The following is a 20,875-nucleotide window of genomic DNA, read 5'->3' on the forward strand; positions in this document are numbered from 1 at the left end:
AGCCATAAGAAAGCATATTGCCTCATGAACAGTTTAGAATATAAAGGAAATAATTAAGGTCCAGTGAATATTGATTTCATGTTGTAAAAGATTTCACTTCATCCACCAATATTATGGATTTTCAAAATTTTTTGTTCACTGAGAAGCATAAATCAAACCAAAATGCGTTCAAATTCATCATGTATGCAATGGAAAGTATTTGCAGTGGTAATTCAGCTTTGGCCTTGGTCATGAACTTTCATTTGTGTGCATCACAAAAAAAAAAAAAAAAATCACGAATAATTTGCTTTGCCAGATAAATTGCACAAAGATATGAAGGCTTACATGTCAGACAGGATTTGCTATTTATTTCTACTGAACGTTGGATTCCAAGTATTGTAGCATCCACCAGAATGTAGTGGTTGACTATTAAATACTTTTTGTTCAGGAAAATGGAACATTTCCTGTTTATATTTACTCACTTGTCTGTCAGTCTGATCATATTCTACTGTTTGTGAAATGTTTTGCTTATTTATTCAGCATATAACGTGTTCTTTGAATGTTCTTTTCTTTCCTTTATATCCAAAGTGTTATTTGGTGCTTTTGTTATGAGGTTTAGTGTTTTCAGCGGACAGCTGTAATTCCTTTTGCCCATTATTTCAGAAATAGCGTGAGTTTGGATGACATCCGGTGAGTATGCTGTTGGCTTCATGCTCAACCTGTAGCTCTCCATTCTCCACATAATGCTACACATGAGATACATGCTGGAGTGCAGGGGAAAACTGTTTACTTTATCAGCTATAGATTTATCAGCCGTCTCTGTGAAAGCTACGACGCTGTTGTGGCTTTGTATAAAATAAGCTAAGGATTCTTTAATTTAGTTCAAGTCTAGCAAGATGTTTTCTAAATTGAGACCATTTTTCAAGCCAAAGCTAAATTGCTTATGTATATTAAAATTGTCTGACGTCTACTCTGTGCACGTGTCGCACAGAATCCGATAACTTTGGCCTCCACATGCCTTGAGATAAGAAAAAGTAAGAGGCAGTCAGTGGAGCTTGTTGCCTCACTGCTATATGCTGCTGTTGAGGAAAAAGTCTGAGATCTACTGCAAGAACTTACACGACTACCTTGACCACCTTAGCTAATTCTGTTTGTCTCTCTCTTACATCACGGACTACACTTTGTGTCTGTGTCCATCCTTTGACCCTCCATTCATCCATGGGCTCTAGCTTTTCTGAGTGGGACTATACCATGAACCTAGACTCTCCGTCCATCTCACCTGCATCTGTCTCCCCTAATGTTTCATCCATTCTTACCCAACCATCTGGCTCTAATGCCTGGCGCACCGTTGCGCTAAAGTAAGTCAGGATCCATTGCAAGTCCCGTACCCCTGTATGCATGGATTCTTTTGATAACCCTCTGCCTTGTGTGTTTGTGTGTGGGGAATCTCAGTATGTTGACCATGCTGAGAGTAACAACATATTTTATTGTAACTGTAGTTTTATCTAAATGTAGCTGTAACACAGTCTAATATATTGTTTCGAACAGAAATCTAAACTGGATTTGGAATAATGTGCTGATCCTTTACAGGGACTTTGTCCCTTCCTTGTTGTTTAATCAAAGTGCAGGATTTGTCCTTCACTACCAGGGCTCGGCATTAAGGACTGCCCGATTGCCCAGGGCAAGTGAAACATGCATTCGGGCAAGTGGGAAATGTCCCCGACATGCCTGACTGGGCAAGTTGGAATGAGCACATATTACGAATTAGCACCACAAAACTTAGGCTTTTTGATCTTTTATTTCAGTTCCTAAAAGCGTTCCTCACTACGTATCCACCATTATGTCTTGGCTGTTTTCTTAGTCTAGGTTTCGTTTACTGCTTTGCAAGTTATTTTATATACCCCCACTGTTGTAGTATGGTACGCGTACTGTTTATAGACCCCTTGCGCATGACGTCACGCATCACGTGATGATTACAGCTGGGGTCAGACAGACACCGTTTTTCATGCAAGCAAGGCTTAATCTGTCTTCAGTATGGTTAATTTTTGTGCTGCTTTTGCTTGTTCAAATAGAGAAATAGATAAAAGGTATTACCGTCTCCCCGCTCTCAAGAAAAATGTTAACAAATAGAAGCAAATGCTTCAAGAACATCGAGGAAATGAGTGGCTAAAGAATACGACAAGAGGCGCTCAGCCTGAAAACTCCAGAGAAATTCACGATTGTATTTAAAATGTATTTTACAAAAACAGAAAGTTGGAAGTGAGTATGGAAGACTTTGCTTAAGAATCTCGTTTTATTTTTTTTTCTGCTCGCCTTCGAGTTAGCTCCTTTATGAGAGTGTTTGATTTTCTTACAGGTGAAGCCGCTTCTTTATTCGACACAGAAAACCCAGATTGGTTTCAAATGACTCGGGCATAAAAAACTCTACAAGGCGCGACATGCGCGATAAATCCTGAAAGAACAGATTAAGAGCAGGGAGAGCTGGAGCTTTGTTTCTGTTATCAGAGGAACACAGTCCTGTGAGATATAGATTTTGGTTATATCATCCACTTCTAGGTTTAAAAAAAAAAAAAAACTCCAGGAAAAAAAAACGCGTTGCGTCATGACAGACAGCATAATGTTTGAGTTTAAAATTGTTGTGTGTGTAGGTGGTGGGTGTTTTATACACACCTGCCAACCTGTAACTGAATCAGTGCAGCCGTTCTGTCATGACGCAGCGTGTTTTCATTTATTTATTTTAACCTAGCGGTGGATGAGATGTATAAAAAATATACACACACTCAAACACAGTACTGTTCAAAAGTCTTGGTACACTATTGTTTTCTTCATACAAACTTTGTTATAGATTTCTATTTTATGATTTCTACATTGTCGAGTAATGAACCTACAGTCAGAGTTTTCTACACAAACACACTGAACTTTACAACAGCTGCATGCATGTGAAATGGAAATAAATCGACTAAGGCAGGAAAAACTATTTTGGATAAAATTATTGTCCATTACAAGTAAAAAGTAACCAACAACCAAACTTAATAATAAACTTAATAACCAAATTTCATTTTATGTTGCAATTCACAACTATTCTATGGTTTACCTAAAAAAAAAAAAAAAAAAAGAGTACTTGCAAAATAGGGGGCAAGTGATAATATCTGGGGGGAGTGGAACTTAACACCCACTTGCCCCCCCACGGCAAGTGGGTTTAAAAGTTAATGTCGAGCCCTGACTACACACGAGCACTAATATTTCATATTCAAATCTCAAATGAGCATGTGGGTGTGGTTGTAAGTGTGGGTGGGTGGCCACGCTTGTTAATCTTACATAAATTCCATGTGGTGTAAGTTGCTGTCCATGTGCCATTGCCAACTGATTGGATGATTTGAGCTGAATAAAATGACTTGGATTGAGTCCATTTTTGTTAGAAATGTCTGTCTTAAGTGATGCAATGTTTATTTGAAAGAGTTTATTTCCCCTGACAAATGCATGACAATTGCATGTGCTGTGCCCATCTTAGACATCGTTACCAAGGGTTCTGGGTATGTTTGTGATTGTGTGGACATGTATTATGTTTAGGAACACATCAAAGCGAGGAGAATCTTTTGGCATCAGCCGCATTGGCAATAAGATTAAGGGGGTTTTCAAGAGTACCACCATGGAAGGTGCCATGCTGCCCTCTTATGGACTAGCAGAGGGAGAGGATGATATGGTTAGTGAGCTCTGCCTTAACCCTTTGATGCAAAACATGGGTCAAAAGTGACCCGGCTGAGTTTTTATCTTCTATATCTTTGCAGTAAATTAATTCCATCATTCAGTATTCAAGGTATTCCTCAATTAACTTGTTTTTGATCATCATACATCCTTATTTTATTTTTTCCTTTCTTGCTTTTTGAATAAAAACCCTTTTTGTATCACTACCCTTCTAATGTGCAACATGGGTCAAAAACGACCTGCATTCATTTTCCAGGTTATTTCATGTATGGCTGAGTGTTTCTATGATATACTTTTGAAATAAATTCATTTTGTCATTTACTTTTCCAAATATGCAGTAAATATCTTGTTTTTGTTTAGCACAAATCATCATTTTTATTTTTCCTTTCTTAAGTTATGAACAAGCACAGCTTTTGTAATTCTACATCAAGTTTACACACATGGGTCAGAAACGACCCGCATGCATTTGCTCCAGCGTTTGGTGGGAACTGTGAATTGTGCTTGTGTCAGACATTTCACAGCTCAGCGCAGCGCCCTTTGCCCACCTAATACATGGAAGTAATGTTTTTCAATTGTTCGAACATTACCTTAGAAAAAAATTGATTATGTTTAGGTTATCTTGAGAGTGAATAGATTACTTGTCAGAAAGTTACAAGTAATTACTATTAGCTACCGAGCTGTTGACATATTCTACTTTAGTTAGCTAATTTTATTGTAGTTGGCTTAGCTAACTACATAGTTAATAAATAAATAAATAAATAAATAAATGGCCCCATTCACTGCTAAAGTAATTACTTGAAACAAATTATTATTATAGTATTAAGACATTTAATTTTAAATCACACTTGGATGACCCATGTGTAGTAATATAAAAAGTATTTTTGTTCATAAAGTAGGAAAGAAAAAATTTAATTAATGATTTGTGGTAATTAAAAACAAGATATTTAAAGAATACTTGGAATATTCCATCTTAAAATAAATTGATTTCAAAAGATAGAGCAAAGAAAAACTCAGTCAGCATGAAATAACCTGGAAAATGAATGCGGGTCATTTTTGACCCATGTTGTGCATTAGAAGGGGTGTGCATATGTTTTGCATCAAAGGGTTAAGACTATTTATTTATTTATTTATTTATTTATTTATTTTTCCTTCCTTTTAAGAAAGGTTTATGTTAAGTTTACCATATGTCTGTTGGATTGTGGTAGACTTTTCAGTCACTGTGTTTGGCTTATGGGAACAGTTGAATAACAGTGACTGATTATATACTGTACCTGTGTTTCCCAGCAGCGCCACCTCTGATATTTGAACTTCAAAATGGGTTCTCTCTCTCATTCTGTGAGCTCAGTTTGTCAATAGTAGTTACAATAATCAGGATCTAGCTCATCCTTTGCTCATTTTGTGAACAAGTTTAGAAATAGGATGTTTCACACCTTGCATAAATGTAGACTGTGATGAACATCTAGTAAGAATAAAATATAAACATTTTTGGTTTGGAACTTATTTTGGGGTGTTCTATAGCAACAGGTTATCCTAAAACATCATACATGGACCTCAAATTGGAGATACAATATTAATTTATACACCGATCAGCAATAACATTATGATCACTGACAGGTGAAGTGAATAACATTTGATTATCTTGTCACAATGCCACCTGTAAAGGGGTAGGATATATTAGGCCACAAAAGAACAGTCAGTTCTTGAAGTTGATGTGTTGGAGGCAGGAAAAATGGGCAAGTGTAAGGATCTGTGCGACTTTGACATGGGTCAAATTGTGATGGTTAGATCACTGGGTCTGAGCATCTCTAAAATGGCACATCTTGTAGGGTGTACCTGTATACAGTGGTTAGTACCTCCCAAAAGTGGTCCAAGGAAGGACAACCGGTGAACTGGTGATAGGGTCATGGGTGTCAAAGGCTCATTGATTCGCATGAGGCATGAAGACTAGCCCATATGGTCCAATCCCACAGAAGAGCTACTGTAGCACAAACTGCTGAAAAAGTTAATGCTGTCTTAAACAGAGAGGTGTCAGCATTAACTTCTTCCTACCCATTTTTCCTCCTTCCAGCACATTGACTTTGAGAACCGACTGTTATCTTGTTGCCTAATATATCCCACCCCATTACAAGTGCCATTGTAACGAGGTAATCAATGTTGTTCACGTCACCTATCAGTGCTCTTAACGTTATGGTTGATTGGTGTATATTGTGGTAGTTATATATATATATATTGTGTGTGTGTGTGTGTTTATTTATATATATATATATATATATATATATATATATATATATATATATATATATAAAATTTAAATTATTTATTTTCTATCCACATTCACTGGATTTAAGCAATCGTGCACTCTGGCTACACTACTACTAGGATATCAGCTCATATACCGTGAGTAGAGAAAAACAAAATGGCAGGGCGCATCAAGTCAGATGCATCACTTTATCAAATATTTAAAAGAAACAGAAATGGCTAAAAGAATATAGTTTTCCCTCCCTATATCTCCTTTTGCACAGTCCAGTCAGTGGCAGTAATGCACCTTTTAAGTCGGTTTGTCAACCACCAAAAAAACCTTAAAAAAGAAGAAGAAAATGGCGGACCGTGTTACTGAACCAACTGAGGACGAAGTAAAAACTCTACTCAAAAACAAATTCCCAAAAATGACAAAAAAAAGCAACAAAATATGGAATAAAAGTATTTGATGGTAAGAACGTGTTTTTTTTTTTTTTTTTTCAAGAATTGTTATAGCATTTTTCACAAATTGCTACTGTCATTTTGCTGGTTTGTTTATATTCTAGGCGGAAATGATTTTGTCATCTCATCTCATTATCTCTAGCCACTTTATCCTTCTACAGGGTCGCAGGCAAGCTGGAGCCTATCCCAGCTGACTACGGGCGAAAGGCGGGGTACACCCTGGACAAGTCGCCAGGTCATCACAGGGCTGACACATAGACACAGACAACCATTCACACTTACATTCACACCTACGGTCAATTTAGAGTCACCGGTTAGCCTAACCTGCATGTCTTTGGACTGTGGGGGAAACCGGAGCACCCGGAGGAAACCCACGCGGACACGGGGAGAACATGCAAACTCCACACAGAAAGGCCCTCGCCGGCCCCGGGGCTCGAACCCGGACCTTCTTGCTGTGAGGCGACAGCGCTAACCACTACACCACCGTGCCGCCCGATTTTGTCAGATGTTTTGTATAAAGTTTTTATTTATCTAATTTGCTAAAAATAAAAATGCTCTGTTTCTCAAAATCCAGTGAATGTGGATAGAATAAAACAGTTATTCTACTCAGTCTCATCGTACATGGCTTATAACCGACTCTGTGCGCTGTGCCTCATCGGCTATCGGCTCATGTACGACTCGATTTCTTGGAATCTGTTTATACTGTATAAAAATAAATACACACACACCATGTTTGTTGATGTCATTTATGATCTTAACTGCTTGTGTAACTGATGTTATCCCTGCCATATATGAACTGAGGTAAATATTATATAATACATATTAAAATGGTTTCTACTGATTTCCCTCCACTATTTGACATCTTAGGTGGAGGAGGCTATCATGGTTATGGAGGATGACTTGCCCATGGAGGCCATCAGTACTCCAAGTACACCTCGTAACCTGACGGCCTGGAGCATCACTATCCCCTATGTGGACTTATTTGATGATGAGGTGAAGAAAGAGAGGATTCCTGTGTATTGCATAGATGTGGAGAGAAATGACAGGAGAACAGGTAAAGCCTGAAATGATTCAGTCACAAACTATTTAAATTGTTTAACTGTTATCTAATTCAAGATAAGTTGCTTGTTCTGTGTTACAGTGAAAGACCTATAGTATAATTTCTTTTACCTGCTTTTCAGTGGGTCACGAAACAGAACATTGGTCTGTTTACCGAAGATACCTGGAATTTTATGTTCTTGAGTCAAAACTTACAGAGTTTCATGGTATGTACAAATTGATTTATAGGCAGTAGGTGAAATTTGTTTTAATGCTTGCAGGTGTTGAACTGAAGAAGATAAACTTCATATCCACTGTGTAATGTTCTTTATATTATATGGACACATCCACAAAAAAAAAAAAATCAAGTTAATCAAAAGAATTTTAATTTTGAACCGGTTCGACAATTTGACAATGCGGGTCTAGTCTGTAAAAAAACCCCACTAGGAGTGATGTCATTTGGGTGAAATATTGGGAAATATGTCACTCCGATCTATGATGTATTTTGTATGAAAAATGTGAATTTTTCAACATAAGATAAACTTCATATCTTCAAGCCAGCGTGTAATTTTCTTTTTATTATATAGACACATTCACAAACAAAAAGTACCCAAACTTATCAGAACAATTCATCGAGATCCTCACAAGTGAGATATAGAGATTTATGTCACGTTTTGAATCTCCATGTCCAGGATGTAGCTTGTATGAAAAATACGAGTGGTGTATTTCCCAGTAAAAACACTTCTGTCCATATAATATAATGGTAATAATACCTCTGTCCCAACTTTTTTGTGTGTGTGTGTGGGGTGATTTTACAACCCCGATTCCAAAAAAAGTTGGGACAAAGTACAAATTGTAAATAAAAACGGAATGCAATAATTTACAAATCTCAAAAACTGATATTGTATTCACAATAGAACATAGACAACATATCAAATGTCGAAAGTGAGACATTTTGAAATTCCATGCCAAATATTGGCTCATTTCAAATTTCATGACAGCAACACATCTCAAAAAAGTTGGGACGGGGCAATAAGAGGCTGGAAAAGTTAAAGGTACAAAAAAGGAACAGCTGGAGGACCAAATTGCAACTCATTAGGTCAATTAGCAATAGGTCATTAACATGACTGGGTATAAAAAGAGCATCTTGGAGTGGCAGCGGCTCTCAGAAGTAAAGATGGGAAGAGGATCACCAATCCCCCTAATTCTGCGCCGACAAATAGTGGAGCAATATCAGAAAGGAGTCTGACAGTGTAAAATTGCAAAGAGTTTGAACATATCATCATCTACAGTGCATAATATCATCAAAAGATTCAGAGAATCTGGAAGAATCTCTGTGCGTAAGGGTCAAGGCCGGAAAACCATACTGGGTGCCCGTGATCTTCGGGCCCTTAGACGGCACTGCATCACATACAGGCATGCTTCTGTATTGGAAATCACAAAATGGGCTCAGGAATATTTCCAGAGAACATTATCTGTGAACACAATTCACCGTGCCATCCGCCGTTGCCAGCTAAAACTCTATAGTTCAAAGAAGAAGCCGTATCTAAACATGATCCAGAAGCGCAGACGTCTTCTCTGGGCCAAGGTTCATTTAAAATGGACTGTGGCAAAGTGGAAAACTGTTCTGTGGTCAGACGAATCAAAATTTGAAGTTCTTTATGGAAATCAGGGACGCCATGTCATTCGGACTAAAGAGGAGAAGGACGACCCAAGTTGTTATCAGCGCTCAGTTCAGAAGCCTGCATCTCTGATGGTATGGGGTTGCATTAGTGCGTGTGGCATGGGCAGCTTACACATCTGGAAAGACCCCATCAATGCTGAAAGGTATATCCAGGTTCTAGAGCAACATATGCTCCCATCCAGACGACGTCTCTTTCAGGGAAGACCTTGCATTTTCCAACATGACAATGCCAAACCACATACTGCATCAATTACAGCATCATGGCTGCGTAGAAGAAGGGTCCGGGTACTGAACTGGCCAGCCTGCAGTCCAGATCTTTCACCCATAGAAAACATTTGGCGCATCATAAAACGGAAGATACGACAAAAAAGACCTAAGACAGTTGAGCAACTAGAATCCTACATTAGACAAGAATGGGTTAACATTCCTATCCCTAAACTTGAGCAACTTGTCTCCTCAGTCCTCAGACGTTTACAGACTGTTGTAAAGAGAAAAGGGGATGTCTCACAGTGGTAAACATGGCCTTGTCCCAACTTTTTTGAGATGTGTTGTTGTCATGAAATTTAAAATCACTTAATTTTTCTCTTTAAATGATACGTTTTCTCAGTTTAAACATTTGTCATCTATGTTCTATTCTGAATCAAATCTGGAATTTTGAAACTTCCATATCATTGCATTCCGTTTTTATTTACAATTTGTACTTTGTCCCAACTTTTTTGGAATCCGAGTTGTATATGCATATATGTAATCACATATACACATGTATCCTTAATGTAATCACAAATGTATTTTGATTCATATACACACACCTTAATGAAATCGCAAGTGTATTTTGATTCACACGTAACCCCACACACGCCTTGATGTAATCACATAAGCAGTAATGTGGTTTATGATGATTGTATTTCGATTCAAAGCCAGTCATGTTGATTTCCAGTAAAGAGTTAATGAAGTTGATATTACAAATAGGTTGTTCAAAGCTTTATACTGTTAATGGAACCTTGAAGCATGTGTTGAACTAGAAATAACCTCAAACTAGAACCAAGCCTTATTTGGATGTATATTATTGGAATGACCTTGTTTGGATTCATATTTGTCACTTAGCACAAGTGGTTTGTTTTAATATTAAGAATAATCAGGGAAGTCTCTCCTTGGATTGAGAACAGTGCAGTTCACTTTGGGGATACTGGAAGAGATAGGTGGAAACGTATCCTTATATAGTGCAAGTCTGGCATTGGTGGAATACTATAAAAACGGATGATTTGAGATTTGGAACCAGTTCACTCTGCAGACTGTACTTGGCTTTTATTAATTGATTTAATAAAGGTCTAAACTTTTCTGTAACCTCTTTGAATCATTTTTGCTTGAGAGAGCTTCCACGACACGTGTTGCAGGCATCAAATTCTAACTTCATTTATATTTACAAAATGAAATGAAGTTGGTCAGTGAAACTATTGAAAATCTTCTCTTTGTACTTTTGTCAGTTCAATAAAGGTTCACGTGAATTAACAAATCACAGATTTTTGTTTTTATTGCATTTTGGAAAATATCCCAACTTTTCTGGAGATGGGGTTAGTGATATGGATTACTACAGTTGTGGAATAGGGCTGTTTACTGTATTTTTATTATTTACTGCTTGATGGTCTCAGATGCATTAAGAAGGCAAGAAATGAATCCACTAATTAACTCTTGACGAAGCACCTGTTAATTGAAAAGCATTCCAGGTGACTACCTCATGAAGCTGGTTAAGATGATGCCAATAGTGTGCAAAAGCGTCATCAAGGTCAACGGTGGCTACTTGGAAGAATCTAAAATATGAAACACGTAGCTTTGTAAACACCTTTTTTTTTTTTTACTACATATATGGAATTATGTTCCATGTGTTATTTCATAGTTGTGTTGTCTTCAGTATTATTCTACAATGTAGAAAATAGTCAAAATACAGAAAGACCTATGAATGAGTAGGTTTGACCAAATGTTTTGACTGGTACTTTGTGTGTGTTGAAACAGGCTCATTCCCTGATGCACAACTTCCATCCAAGCGGATAATTGGGCCTAAAAACTATGAGTTTTTAATGTCCAAGCGTGAGGAATTTCAGGAATACCTACAGGTATGAATGATAGAGAAACTGTTGTTTCATTTAGCGTAACGTGTGCTGTATGTAATCACTGACATGTACGGTATGCTGGGTGTATTTTTTTTTTTATTTAGAAACTCCTGCAACACCCTGAGTTGAGCAATAGCCAGCTGCTGGCAGACTTTCTTTCTCCTCACAGTGTGGAGTCGCAGTTTCATGATAAGATGTTACCTGATGTCAATCTTGGTACTTGGTGTGCATAATTGTAGTTATGTATAGAACACAGAGACACTCACATTTTAAAATCATATTTTTCTCTTACAGGGAAGATAATTAAATCTGTACCTAGCAAACTAATCAAAGAGGTTGGTTATTTTTATCTTAAATGCAACTAATGCACTAGATAATACTGATTTTATATAATTACGAGGATTTATTTTGTATATTTACTCTTCTGCAGAAAGGCCAGCACCTAGAACCATTTATCCAGGCTTTCTTCAACTCATGTGAGTCACCAAAACCCAAACCCAGCCGGCCAGAACTCACAATCCTCAGCCCCACATCAGAAAACGACAAAAAGGTAAGCTTTTTGAGTTTTAATGGAATTAGTTAATTTCAAATATCAAAATTTGCTTTGTTTCTGCTAGAAAAGTGTCTGAATCCAAAACTGTATCTTTGAAGTATTCAAGGATATTCTGGTATTCTTTAGCTTTTCAATGAGCTATACAAAAACAATGCAAATCGCTCAGAAGTCACAGAGAAGAGGCACAACCAGAATTACTTTATGGAGATGATCACTGTTGAAGGAATTTATGACTACTTAATGTTTCTAGGTAAGTCTGTGATTTGATTAAAATAACCACATCTTGAGTCCTGTTCAGTCGACAACCCCAAATCTGAAAAAGTTGGGACAGTATGTTGAAATTAAAACTGAAAACAATGATTTGTAAATAATCTTTGACCTGTACTGCACTCAAAACAATACAGCAGCACATTATTTGATATTTTACCTCATGAATTTATTTCCAAAATAAACACATTACAATTTTGATTCTTGCAACACATTTAAAAAAAAAAAAAAGTTGGGGCGGTAAAGCATTTACCACTTTATAATGTTGCCATTCCTTTTCACAACACTTAAAAATGTTTACAGATTGAAGACACCAAGTGACGAAGTGTTTCAGGTGTTACTTTGTCCCATTCTTCCTATAAACAGGTCTTTAGGTGTGTCACTTCGTCATATTTTTATTTTAAAATTTGCCACACATTCTCTGTTGGGTACAGGCACCCTCTTCTTCCGCAGCGCTGCCTTTGTAATGTGTGCAGAATGTGGTTTTGCATTGTCTTGTTGAAATATCTCCATGTCTTGATGGCAGCACATGTTACTCCAAAATCTCAATTTACTTTTTTGCATTAATGCTGCCATCACAGAAGTGTTAGTTACCTTTGCCAAGGGCACTGACACAACCCCGTACCATGACAGACCCTGGCTTTTGGACTTGTTGCTGGTAACAGTTTGGATGGTCTTTTTTGTCTGAGGTCTGGAGCACATGGTGTCCATTTCTTACAAAAAAGACCTGGAATACTAATTTGTCTGACCACAATACATGTTTCCACTGTATGATGGTCCATCCCAGATGCTGCTGAGCCCAGAGAAGTCAATATTGCTTCTGGACACAATTAACATAAGGCTTCCTTTTTGCACAGTAAAGTTTTAACTAGCATTTGTGGATGTAACTCCATATTGTAGTGCTTGATAAAGATTTGCCAAAGTAATCCTGAGCCTATGTGGTTATATCAGCTATAGATGAATGATGGTTTTTGATGCAGTGCCGTTTGAGGAATTGAAGATCATGGGTGTTCAGCTTAGGCTTGTGCCCTTGCACTTTACACACCGAAATCCCTCCAGATTCCTTGAATCATTTAATATTATGCACTGTAGAGGGTGAAATGTCCAAATCCCTTTATATCTTTATTTGAGGAACATTGTTTTTAAACATTTTTATGAATTTTCTCATGCATTTGTTGACAAACTGGAGATCCTCGGCCCATCTTTGTTCCTCAAAGACTAGGCCTTTCCTAGATACTGATTTTGTACCAAATCAAGATTACAATCACCTGTTGACATCACTGTTTCACATCACATCATTATTTAATTGTTCTACCTTGTTAATAGCTCTAAATTGCCCATGTCCCAACTTTTTTTTCTGGAATGTGTTGCAGGCTTGAAACACAGGAATGGATGTATATTAAGAAGTAAAATGAAGTTGACTAGGGCGGCACGGTGGTGTAGTGGTTAGTGCTGTCGCCTCACAGCAAGAAGGTCCGGGTTCGAGCCCCGTGGCCTGTGAGGGCCTTTCTGTGTGGAGTTTGCATGTTCTCCCCGTGTCCGCGTGGGTTTCCTCCAGGTGCTCCAGTTTCCCCCACAGTCCAAAGACATGCAGGTTAGGTTAACTGGTGACTCTAAATTGACCGTAGGTGTGAATGAGAGTGTGAATGGTTGTCTGTGTCTATGTGTCAGCCCTGTGATGACCTGGCGACTTGTCCAGGGTGTACCCCGCCTTTCGCCCGTAGTCAGCTGGGATAGGCTCCAGCTTGCCTGCGACCCTGTAGAACAGGATAAAGCGGCTAGAGATGATGAGATGAGATGAAGTTGACTAGACACAACATGAAATACAAGTCAGAGTGAATTCAGAAATCTCTACTTTTTTTTTATTGTCCAAACTTTTTCTGATTTGGGGTTATATATGTCATTATTTTATTGATCCTCATAGTAGTTATAATTACTCTCCACAATTGACATCGAGACTGATAAATGAAGCCTTTTATGTTGCTACAACTGAAGTTAATTTTCTTCCCAAAATTTTGGCAGGACGAGTGATATTTCACATACCTGATTGGTTACATCATCTCTTAATGGGTGGGCGCATCCTGTTTAAAAACACACTGGAGGCATATACTGAATACTATCTGCAGAACAAACTAGACCAGGTGTTTCAGGAGCATCGTGTGGTTTCACTTATCACTCTGCTCAGAGGTAACAAGTACTACCCACAAAAAGTGGGACTGTCATCTGCTATTAAATAACAAGCATTCATAATAAAATTACTAGTATAATTAGAATTTATAAGTCGTTAAGTTAGCATGATGATTTTTTTAGTTTGCAGTCACAATGCACATTTCAATATCATCATTTGACAGTATTTACTTCTCCATAGATGCTGTATTCTGTGAGAACAGTGAACCACGCTCTTTAGAAGACAAGCAAAAAAGAGCCAGAAAGACATTCGATGAAATGAGGAATTACATTCCAGGTTGAGCAGCTGATGATTTTTAAAATTACTGTATATATCCCCTTTCAATTACTCAAAAAATATTTATTTTCATTGGAATGGTTTTAATTGATTGTGTATGTCTAAGAATGTATCTGGCTAATGAAGGACATGATAATTAGTCCCTCAAGTGCATGACTCCAATATTAAGGTAGATTATTAATTAGTAATACATTTGGCACTTATGAACATATGACACACACCTTTTTCATCAAAGATATGAGCGTAAAACAAATGTACGCAAATTCCACTGACAGGTTTGTTGATCATCAGTGTCCTCTTTCTTTGGTATATTTGGCTTATATTTGGTTTTATTGTGTAAATTTGTGTGTATTTTTACAACCAAAAATGATGAATTTTATAGTTAAATCATCAAATGTAATATTAATAATGACCAAAATTATAGTATGTAGTATATGAACACTAACAACAGAAGATAACATTGATGATCATCCCTGAACCTTGTACTGAGACAGTAGATCATTTGATTAGGAAATCGTATGTACCGTATGAGTGTAAATCATGGTGTATCATCTGTGTCTGATATGTAAATAATGGCGTAGAGGGCAGGAAGTTGCCACTGAAGCAGATTTGTCAATTGCACTCAAATTGTCACTCATCTGGATGCCATCTGACAGTATAATGAATTAAGCTCAAATGTCTAAACAGTTGGCATGAAAAGGGCGATGATTTCTCAGATTTGAGGACTCGGTAATATTTATGTAATGAGGTGAAATTGTTGCTTTGGTATTAGATTTGCTTGGAAAATGTATTGGAGAGGAAGCAAAATGTGAAGGGATAAAGCTTCTCTTTGATGGACTTCAGCAGCCAGTTCTTAACAAGCAGGTAAGTAAAGTAGGAATAAATTATTGTGAAATCCACCATACAATTGATGATAATTCAGGAATTTTCTTACCTCTCCTTATAGCTGACATACATCTTGCTTGATGTAGTAATTCTGGAGCTTTTCCCTGAATTAAACAAAGTAAGTTGTATTGCATGCCTCTTAATTTTAAAGAACAATCTAACTGAAATAGTCATGTTACTATTTTTTTTAATTTTCGTGTTGAATTTTATAGGTACAGAGAGAAACTTCTATAATGGCTCCATGGATGTAGAAAAATCCACCACGAGATGGAGGAAACCGCAGCTATAGCTGCATGTGCAGCATCCTGCATAAGGGTCAAAATAACCATGTACAGTAGTGTACTGACATTTGTCTCAAATATACAAAGCATGACTTATCTGTATAGATTGCTATGCAGGGTAGGCTGTATAGAATGGACGTACTGAAATGGCTTAAAATGCCCATGATTACATCAAGTATGATTTAAACCGATGTTTTAGCAAAAGTTTTATCTTTGGTGGGGGGGAAGGATATTAAAACAGGAAATGATGAATGTTAGTTAGTTAGTTTTTTTTTTGCCAGTATCAAATTGACAACATTGCACTGACCTTTTTGTTTAACACTGAATAGGTTGCCGTGTACTATATTACATACTTTGTAAACCAGTGACGTGCGGTGAGGTTTGTGGCTAGTGAGGCACTGACTTTTTCAAAATCAGATTTTCAAATATGCACCAAAATATTTGCCAAATACCGATTAGTTTCATATCTCTGTATCCTATTTGACAACCCAGAAAATACCGTAGATGTCTCCAAGTGTCTTTCAAGCCTCTCATCTCTCTCAGCAAAAGCATTCAATAGCTCGACATAATTCCCACGATTCGAAGAGCTTGTACTCTCATCATCACCGCGAAATGCCAATTCCTGTTTGGCTAAGAAGCAGGTTGCATGAATGAGATATTTTAAGATCTCTCGGTTTTCCTTCACCTTAGCGTTGTGCATGCTAATGTTTAGCCGGTGCTGTTCATTCAAAGCCACATCTACAGTCGTGCTTGAAAGTTTGTGAACCCTTTAGAATTTTCTATATTTCTGCATATTTATGACCTAAAACATCATCAGATTTTCACACAAGTCCTAAAAGAAGATAAAGAGAACCCAGTTAAACAAATGAGACAAAATATTGTACTTGGTCATTTATTTATTGAGAAAAATGATCCAATATTACATATCTGTGAGTGGCAAAAGTATGTGAACCTTTGCTTTCAGTATCTGGTGTGAACCCCTTGGGCAGCAATAACTGCAACTAAATGTTTCCAGTAACTGTTGATCAGTCCTGCACACTGGCTTGGAGGAATTTTAGCCAATTCCTCCATACAGAACAGCTTCAACTCTGGGATGTTGGTGGGTTTCCTCACATGAACTGCTCGCTTCAGGTCCTTCCACAACATTTCAGTTGGATTAAGGTCAGGACTTTGACTTGGCCATTCCAAAACATTAACTTTATTCTTCTTTAACCATTCTTTGGTAGAACAACTTGTGTGCTTAGGGTCATTGTCTTGCTGCATGACCCACCTTCTCTTGAGATTCAGTTCATGGACAGATGTCCTGACATTTTCCTTTAGAATATAATTCTGGTATATAATTCAGAATTCATTTTTCCATCAATGATGGCAAGCCATCCTGGCCCAGATGCAGCAAAAATGGGCCCAAACCATGATACTACCACCACCATGTTTCACAGATGGGATAGGGTTCTTATGCTGGAATGCAGTGTTTTCCTTTCTCCAAACATAACACTTCTCATTTAAACCAAAAAGTTCTATTTTGGTCTCATCCATCCACAAAACATTTTTCCAATAGCCTTCTGGCTTGTCCACATGATCTTTAGCAAACTGCAGATGAGCAGCAATGTTCTTTTTGGAAAGCAGTGGCTTTCTCCTTGCAACCCTGCCATGCACACCATTGTTGTTCAGTGTTCTTCTGATGGTGGACTCATGAATATTAACATTAGCTAATGTAAGAGAAGCCTTCAGATGCTTAGAAGTTACCCTGGGGTCCTTTGTGACCTCGCTGACTATAACATGCCTTGCTCTTGGAGTGATCTTTGTTGGTCGACCACTCCTGGGGAGGGTAACAATGGTCTTGAATTTCCTCCATTTGTACACAATCTGTCTGACTGTGGATTGGTGGAGTCCAAACTCTCTAGAGATGGTTTTGTAACCTTTTCCAGCCTGATGAGCATCAACAACACTTTTTCTGAGGTCCCCAGAAATCTCCTTTGTTTGTGCCATGATACACTTCCACAAACATGTGTTGTGAAGATCAGACCTTAATAGATCCCTGTTCTTTAAATAAAACAGGGTGCCCACTCACACCTGATTGTCATCTCATTGATTGAAAACACCTGACTCTAATTTCACCTTCAAATTAACTGCTAATCCTAGAGGTTCACATACTTTTGCCACTCACAGATATGTAATATTGGATCATTTTCCTCAATAAATAAATGACCAAGTATAATATTTTTGTCTCATTTGTTTAACTGGGTTCTCTTTATCTACTTTTAGGACTTGTGTGAAAATCTGATGGTGTTTTAGGTCATATTTATGCAGAAATATAGAAAATTCTAAAGGGTTCACAAACTTTCAAGCACCACTGTATTCGAGAAGTCCCAAAAGTTTTAAAGCAATTTGGCTTTGAATGTGAGTAGCTGAGCATTCATGTTTCAGGAGGCTTCTTGGTAGGTTTTTTAAGTCACAAAATCCCATGTTAGTCCAGACATTGTCAATGGTTGAGAACAAGAGACAGGGATAACAGAAAAGGCGGTTTCTTGTAGCACAGCCAAACAGGCAATCTTTTCGGTTGTACCACTCACTTTGAAACGATCGGGTTATCTTCTGCCCAGTCCTTTGAAGTAATTCCTTTAGCTCTGGCATCGGCCGTCCATTCTTTATCACGTCCCGTTTTCCTTGAAAGTCCAACTTTGAGAAACCTTTCAGTTGAGCTATTACATCCTCCATTAATTTGTTGCAGTCAATCGGAACAAGCCAACAACAGTCCAAATTAAACTTTACATGACGACGTAGAGAAGAAGCAACCACCAAACAAGAATAACTGAGCTCACATACGCCCTCTGCACTGCGGCAGAGCTACTGCCTGCCTCACCTCATGTCTTTTCAGTGCGGCTTTATGTCAAATTGTTAACACTAAATAAGTGATACACATATGTAGAAAACATTACATATTATAAGGAAAGTGAGGACATATTATACACATGTCTACAATGCATAAAAAACATTTTAATACAGCATTCCGTTGGTAGCATACATAGAGTAAGCAAAAGGCACGCGCTCAACCCAGTTAACAAGGGATTGCGCAATCTGACGTGAGGCACGGCTTGGTGCTGCCTCACGTCGCTGCATATTCGCTGCAATTGAATAGGAAATAGGCAAATACGGCGATTTTGATCGCAAAAATGATTGAAATTATTTGAATCGTACAGAAATGGCATATATAGCACAGATGATTGGACAAATCTTTATCATTATTTACATTCATTACATCTCATGATGGCTGGATGATGACCGGTGAGGCCCTGCCTCACCTGCCGCCCCTGACTGCACGTCACTGTTGTAAACCAGTTCTTAATTGTGAACTCTTTAATCCGTAATTAAGGGAGAAATTTTATGTTGCCTGTCAGTAAATAAAAACTGTGTACCCACTACTCAGTCTTATGATGCAAGTGTGTTTTCATGTGCCACAATAAAATATTTTGTATAGCCCACATGTCTGTGTGCACTAAAATGTGTATCTAAGGGTTATTAAGAATTTGTTAAGGTTTGTATTGGATTTGTGTGTGGCAGATTCTTATAAAAGGACATGCTAAGGTTGCAGTAGAGACCTGTTATCTCTGGTCTTATATTTTTAATATTTGAGTGATTTAGACAAGCAAACCACCCTGTGCATTTTAAAGACTGCGTTTATGCCATTATATAGTTTGCTATCCAGTGTGGAAAGAGCGAATGTGTGTAGAGTTTGAGATTTATCTGTAGCCGTTCTTTTTCTTCTTGGTTGTGATTTACAGTGGTGCTTGAAAATTTGTGAACCCTTTAGAATTTTCTATTTCTGCATAAATATGACCTAAAACATAATCAGATTTTCATACAAGTCCTAAAAATAGATAAAGAGAACCCAGTTAAACAAATGAGACAAAAATATTATACTTGGTCATTTATTTATTGAGGAAAATGATCCAGTATTACATATCTGTGAGTGGCAAAAGTATGTGAACCTTTGCTTTCAGTATCTGGTGTGACCCCCTTGTGCAGCAATAACTGCAACTAAACATTTCCGGTAACTGTTGATCAGTCCTGCACACTGGCTTGGAGGAATTTTAGCCCATTCCTCCGTACAGAACAGCTTCAACTCTGGAATTTCAGTGGGTTTCCTCACATGAACTGCTCGCTTCAGGTCCTTCCACAACATTTCGATTGGATTAAGGTCAGGACTTTGACTTGGCCATTCCACTTTATTCTCTGGTAGAATGACTTGTGTGCTTAGGATTGTTGTCTTGCTGCATAACCCACCTTTTCTTGAGATTCCGTTCATGGACAGATGTCCTGACGTTTTCCTTTAGAATTAGCTGGTATAATTCAGAATTCATTGTTCCATCAACGATGGCAAGCTGTCCTGGCCCAGATGCAGCAAAACAGGCCCAAACCATGATACTACCACCACCATGTTTCACAGATGGGATAAGGTTCTTATGCTGGAATGCAGTGTTTTTCCTTTCTCCAAACATAATGCTTCTCATTTAAACCGAAAAGTTCTATTTTGGTCTCATCCATCCACAAAACATTTTTCCAATAGCCTTCTGGCTTGTCCACATGATCTTTAGCAAACTGCAGACAAGCAGCAATGTTCTTTTTGGAGAGCAGTGGCTTTCACCTTGTAACCCTGCCATGCACACCATTGTTGTTCAGTGCCCTCCTGATGGTGGACTCATGAACATTAACCAATGTGAGAGAGGCCTTCATTTGCTTAGACGTTACCCTGGGGTCCTTTGTGGTCTCGCCGGTTATTACACGCCTTGCTCTTGGAGTGATCTTTGTTGGTCAACCACTCCTGGGGAGGGTAACAGTGGTCTTGAATTTCCTCTATTTGTACACAATCTGTCTGACTGTGGATTGGTGGAGTCCAAACTCATTAGAGATGGTTTTGTAACCTTTTCCAGCCTGATGAGCATCAATTTTTCTGAGGTCCTCAGAAATCTCCTTTTTTTTTGTGTCATGATGCACTTCCACAAACGTGTGTTGTGAAGATCAGACTTTGATAGAGCCCTGTTCTTTAAATAAAACAGGGTGCCCGCTCACACCTGATTGTCGTCCCATTGATTGAAAACACCAGACTCTAATTTCACCTTCAAATTAACTGCTAATCCGGGCGGCACGGTGGTGTAGTGGTTAGCACTGTCGCCTCAGAGCAAGAAGGTCTGGGTTTGAGCCCCATGGCCA

The 20,875-nt window shown here is 38.0% G+C and overlaps 1 protein-coding gene across 5 annotated transcripts in view; it reads left to right on the top strand.

Annotated features, from left to right (window-relative positions):
* The window catches only part of LOC132894572 (sorting nexin-14-like), a 30,516-nt gene extending 14,065 nt beyond the window's left edge, over positions 1-16,451 (top strand). For 2 of the 5 annotated variants that reach the window (XM_060934576.1, XM_060934579.1), the window contains 15 exons: positions 643-669; positions 1,209-1,337; positions 3,550-3,682; positions 7,252-7,438; positions 7,566-7,649; positions 11,117-11,217; positions 11,319-11,430; positions 11,509-11,549; positions 11,645-11,764; positions 11,894-12,017; positions 14,057-14,221; positions 14,403-14,498; positions 15,271-15,362; positions 15,445-15,501; positions 15,596-16,451. In XM_060934576.1, coding sequence (XP_060790559.1) covers positions 643-669; positions 1,209-1,337; positions 3,550-3,682; positions 7,252-7,438; positions 7,566-7,649; positions 11,117-11,217; positions 11,319-11,430; positions 11,509-11,549; positions 11,645-11,764; positions 11,894-12,017; positions 14,057-14,221; positions 14,403-14,498; positions 15,271-15,362; positions 15,445-15,501; positions 15,596-15,634 — 1,507 coding nt within the window. In that variant the 3' untranslated portion in view covers positions 15,635-16,451. Of the gene's footprint in view, positions 1-642; positions 670-1,208; positions 1,338-3,549; positions 3,683-7,251; positions 7,439-7,565; positions 7,650-11,116; positions 11,218-11,318; positions 11,431-11,508; positions 11,550-11,644; positions 11,765-11,865; positions 12,018-14,056; positions 14,222-14,402; positions 14,499-15,270; positions 15,363-15,444; positions 15,502-15,595 lie in introns of those variants that run through there. The other 3 variants (XM_060934577.1, XM_060934578.1, XM_060934580.1) reach the window with 3 other exon arrangements.
* Positions 16,452-20,875: the final 4,424 nt, after the last annotated feature.

Source organism: Neoarius graeffei, chromosome 11, assembly GCF_027579695.1.
Source record: "Neoarius graeffei isolate fNeoGra1 chromosome 11, fNeoGra1.pri, whole genome shotgun sequence".
NCBI lineage: Eukaryota > Metazoa > Chordata > Actinopteri > Siluriformes > Ariidae > Neoarius > Neoarius graeffei.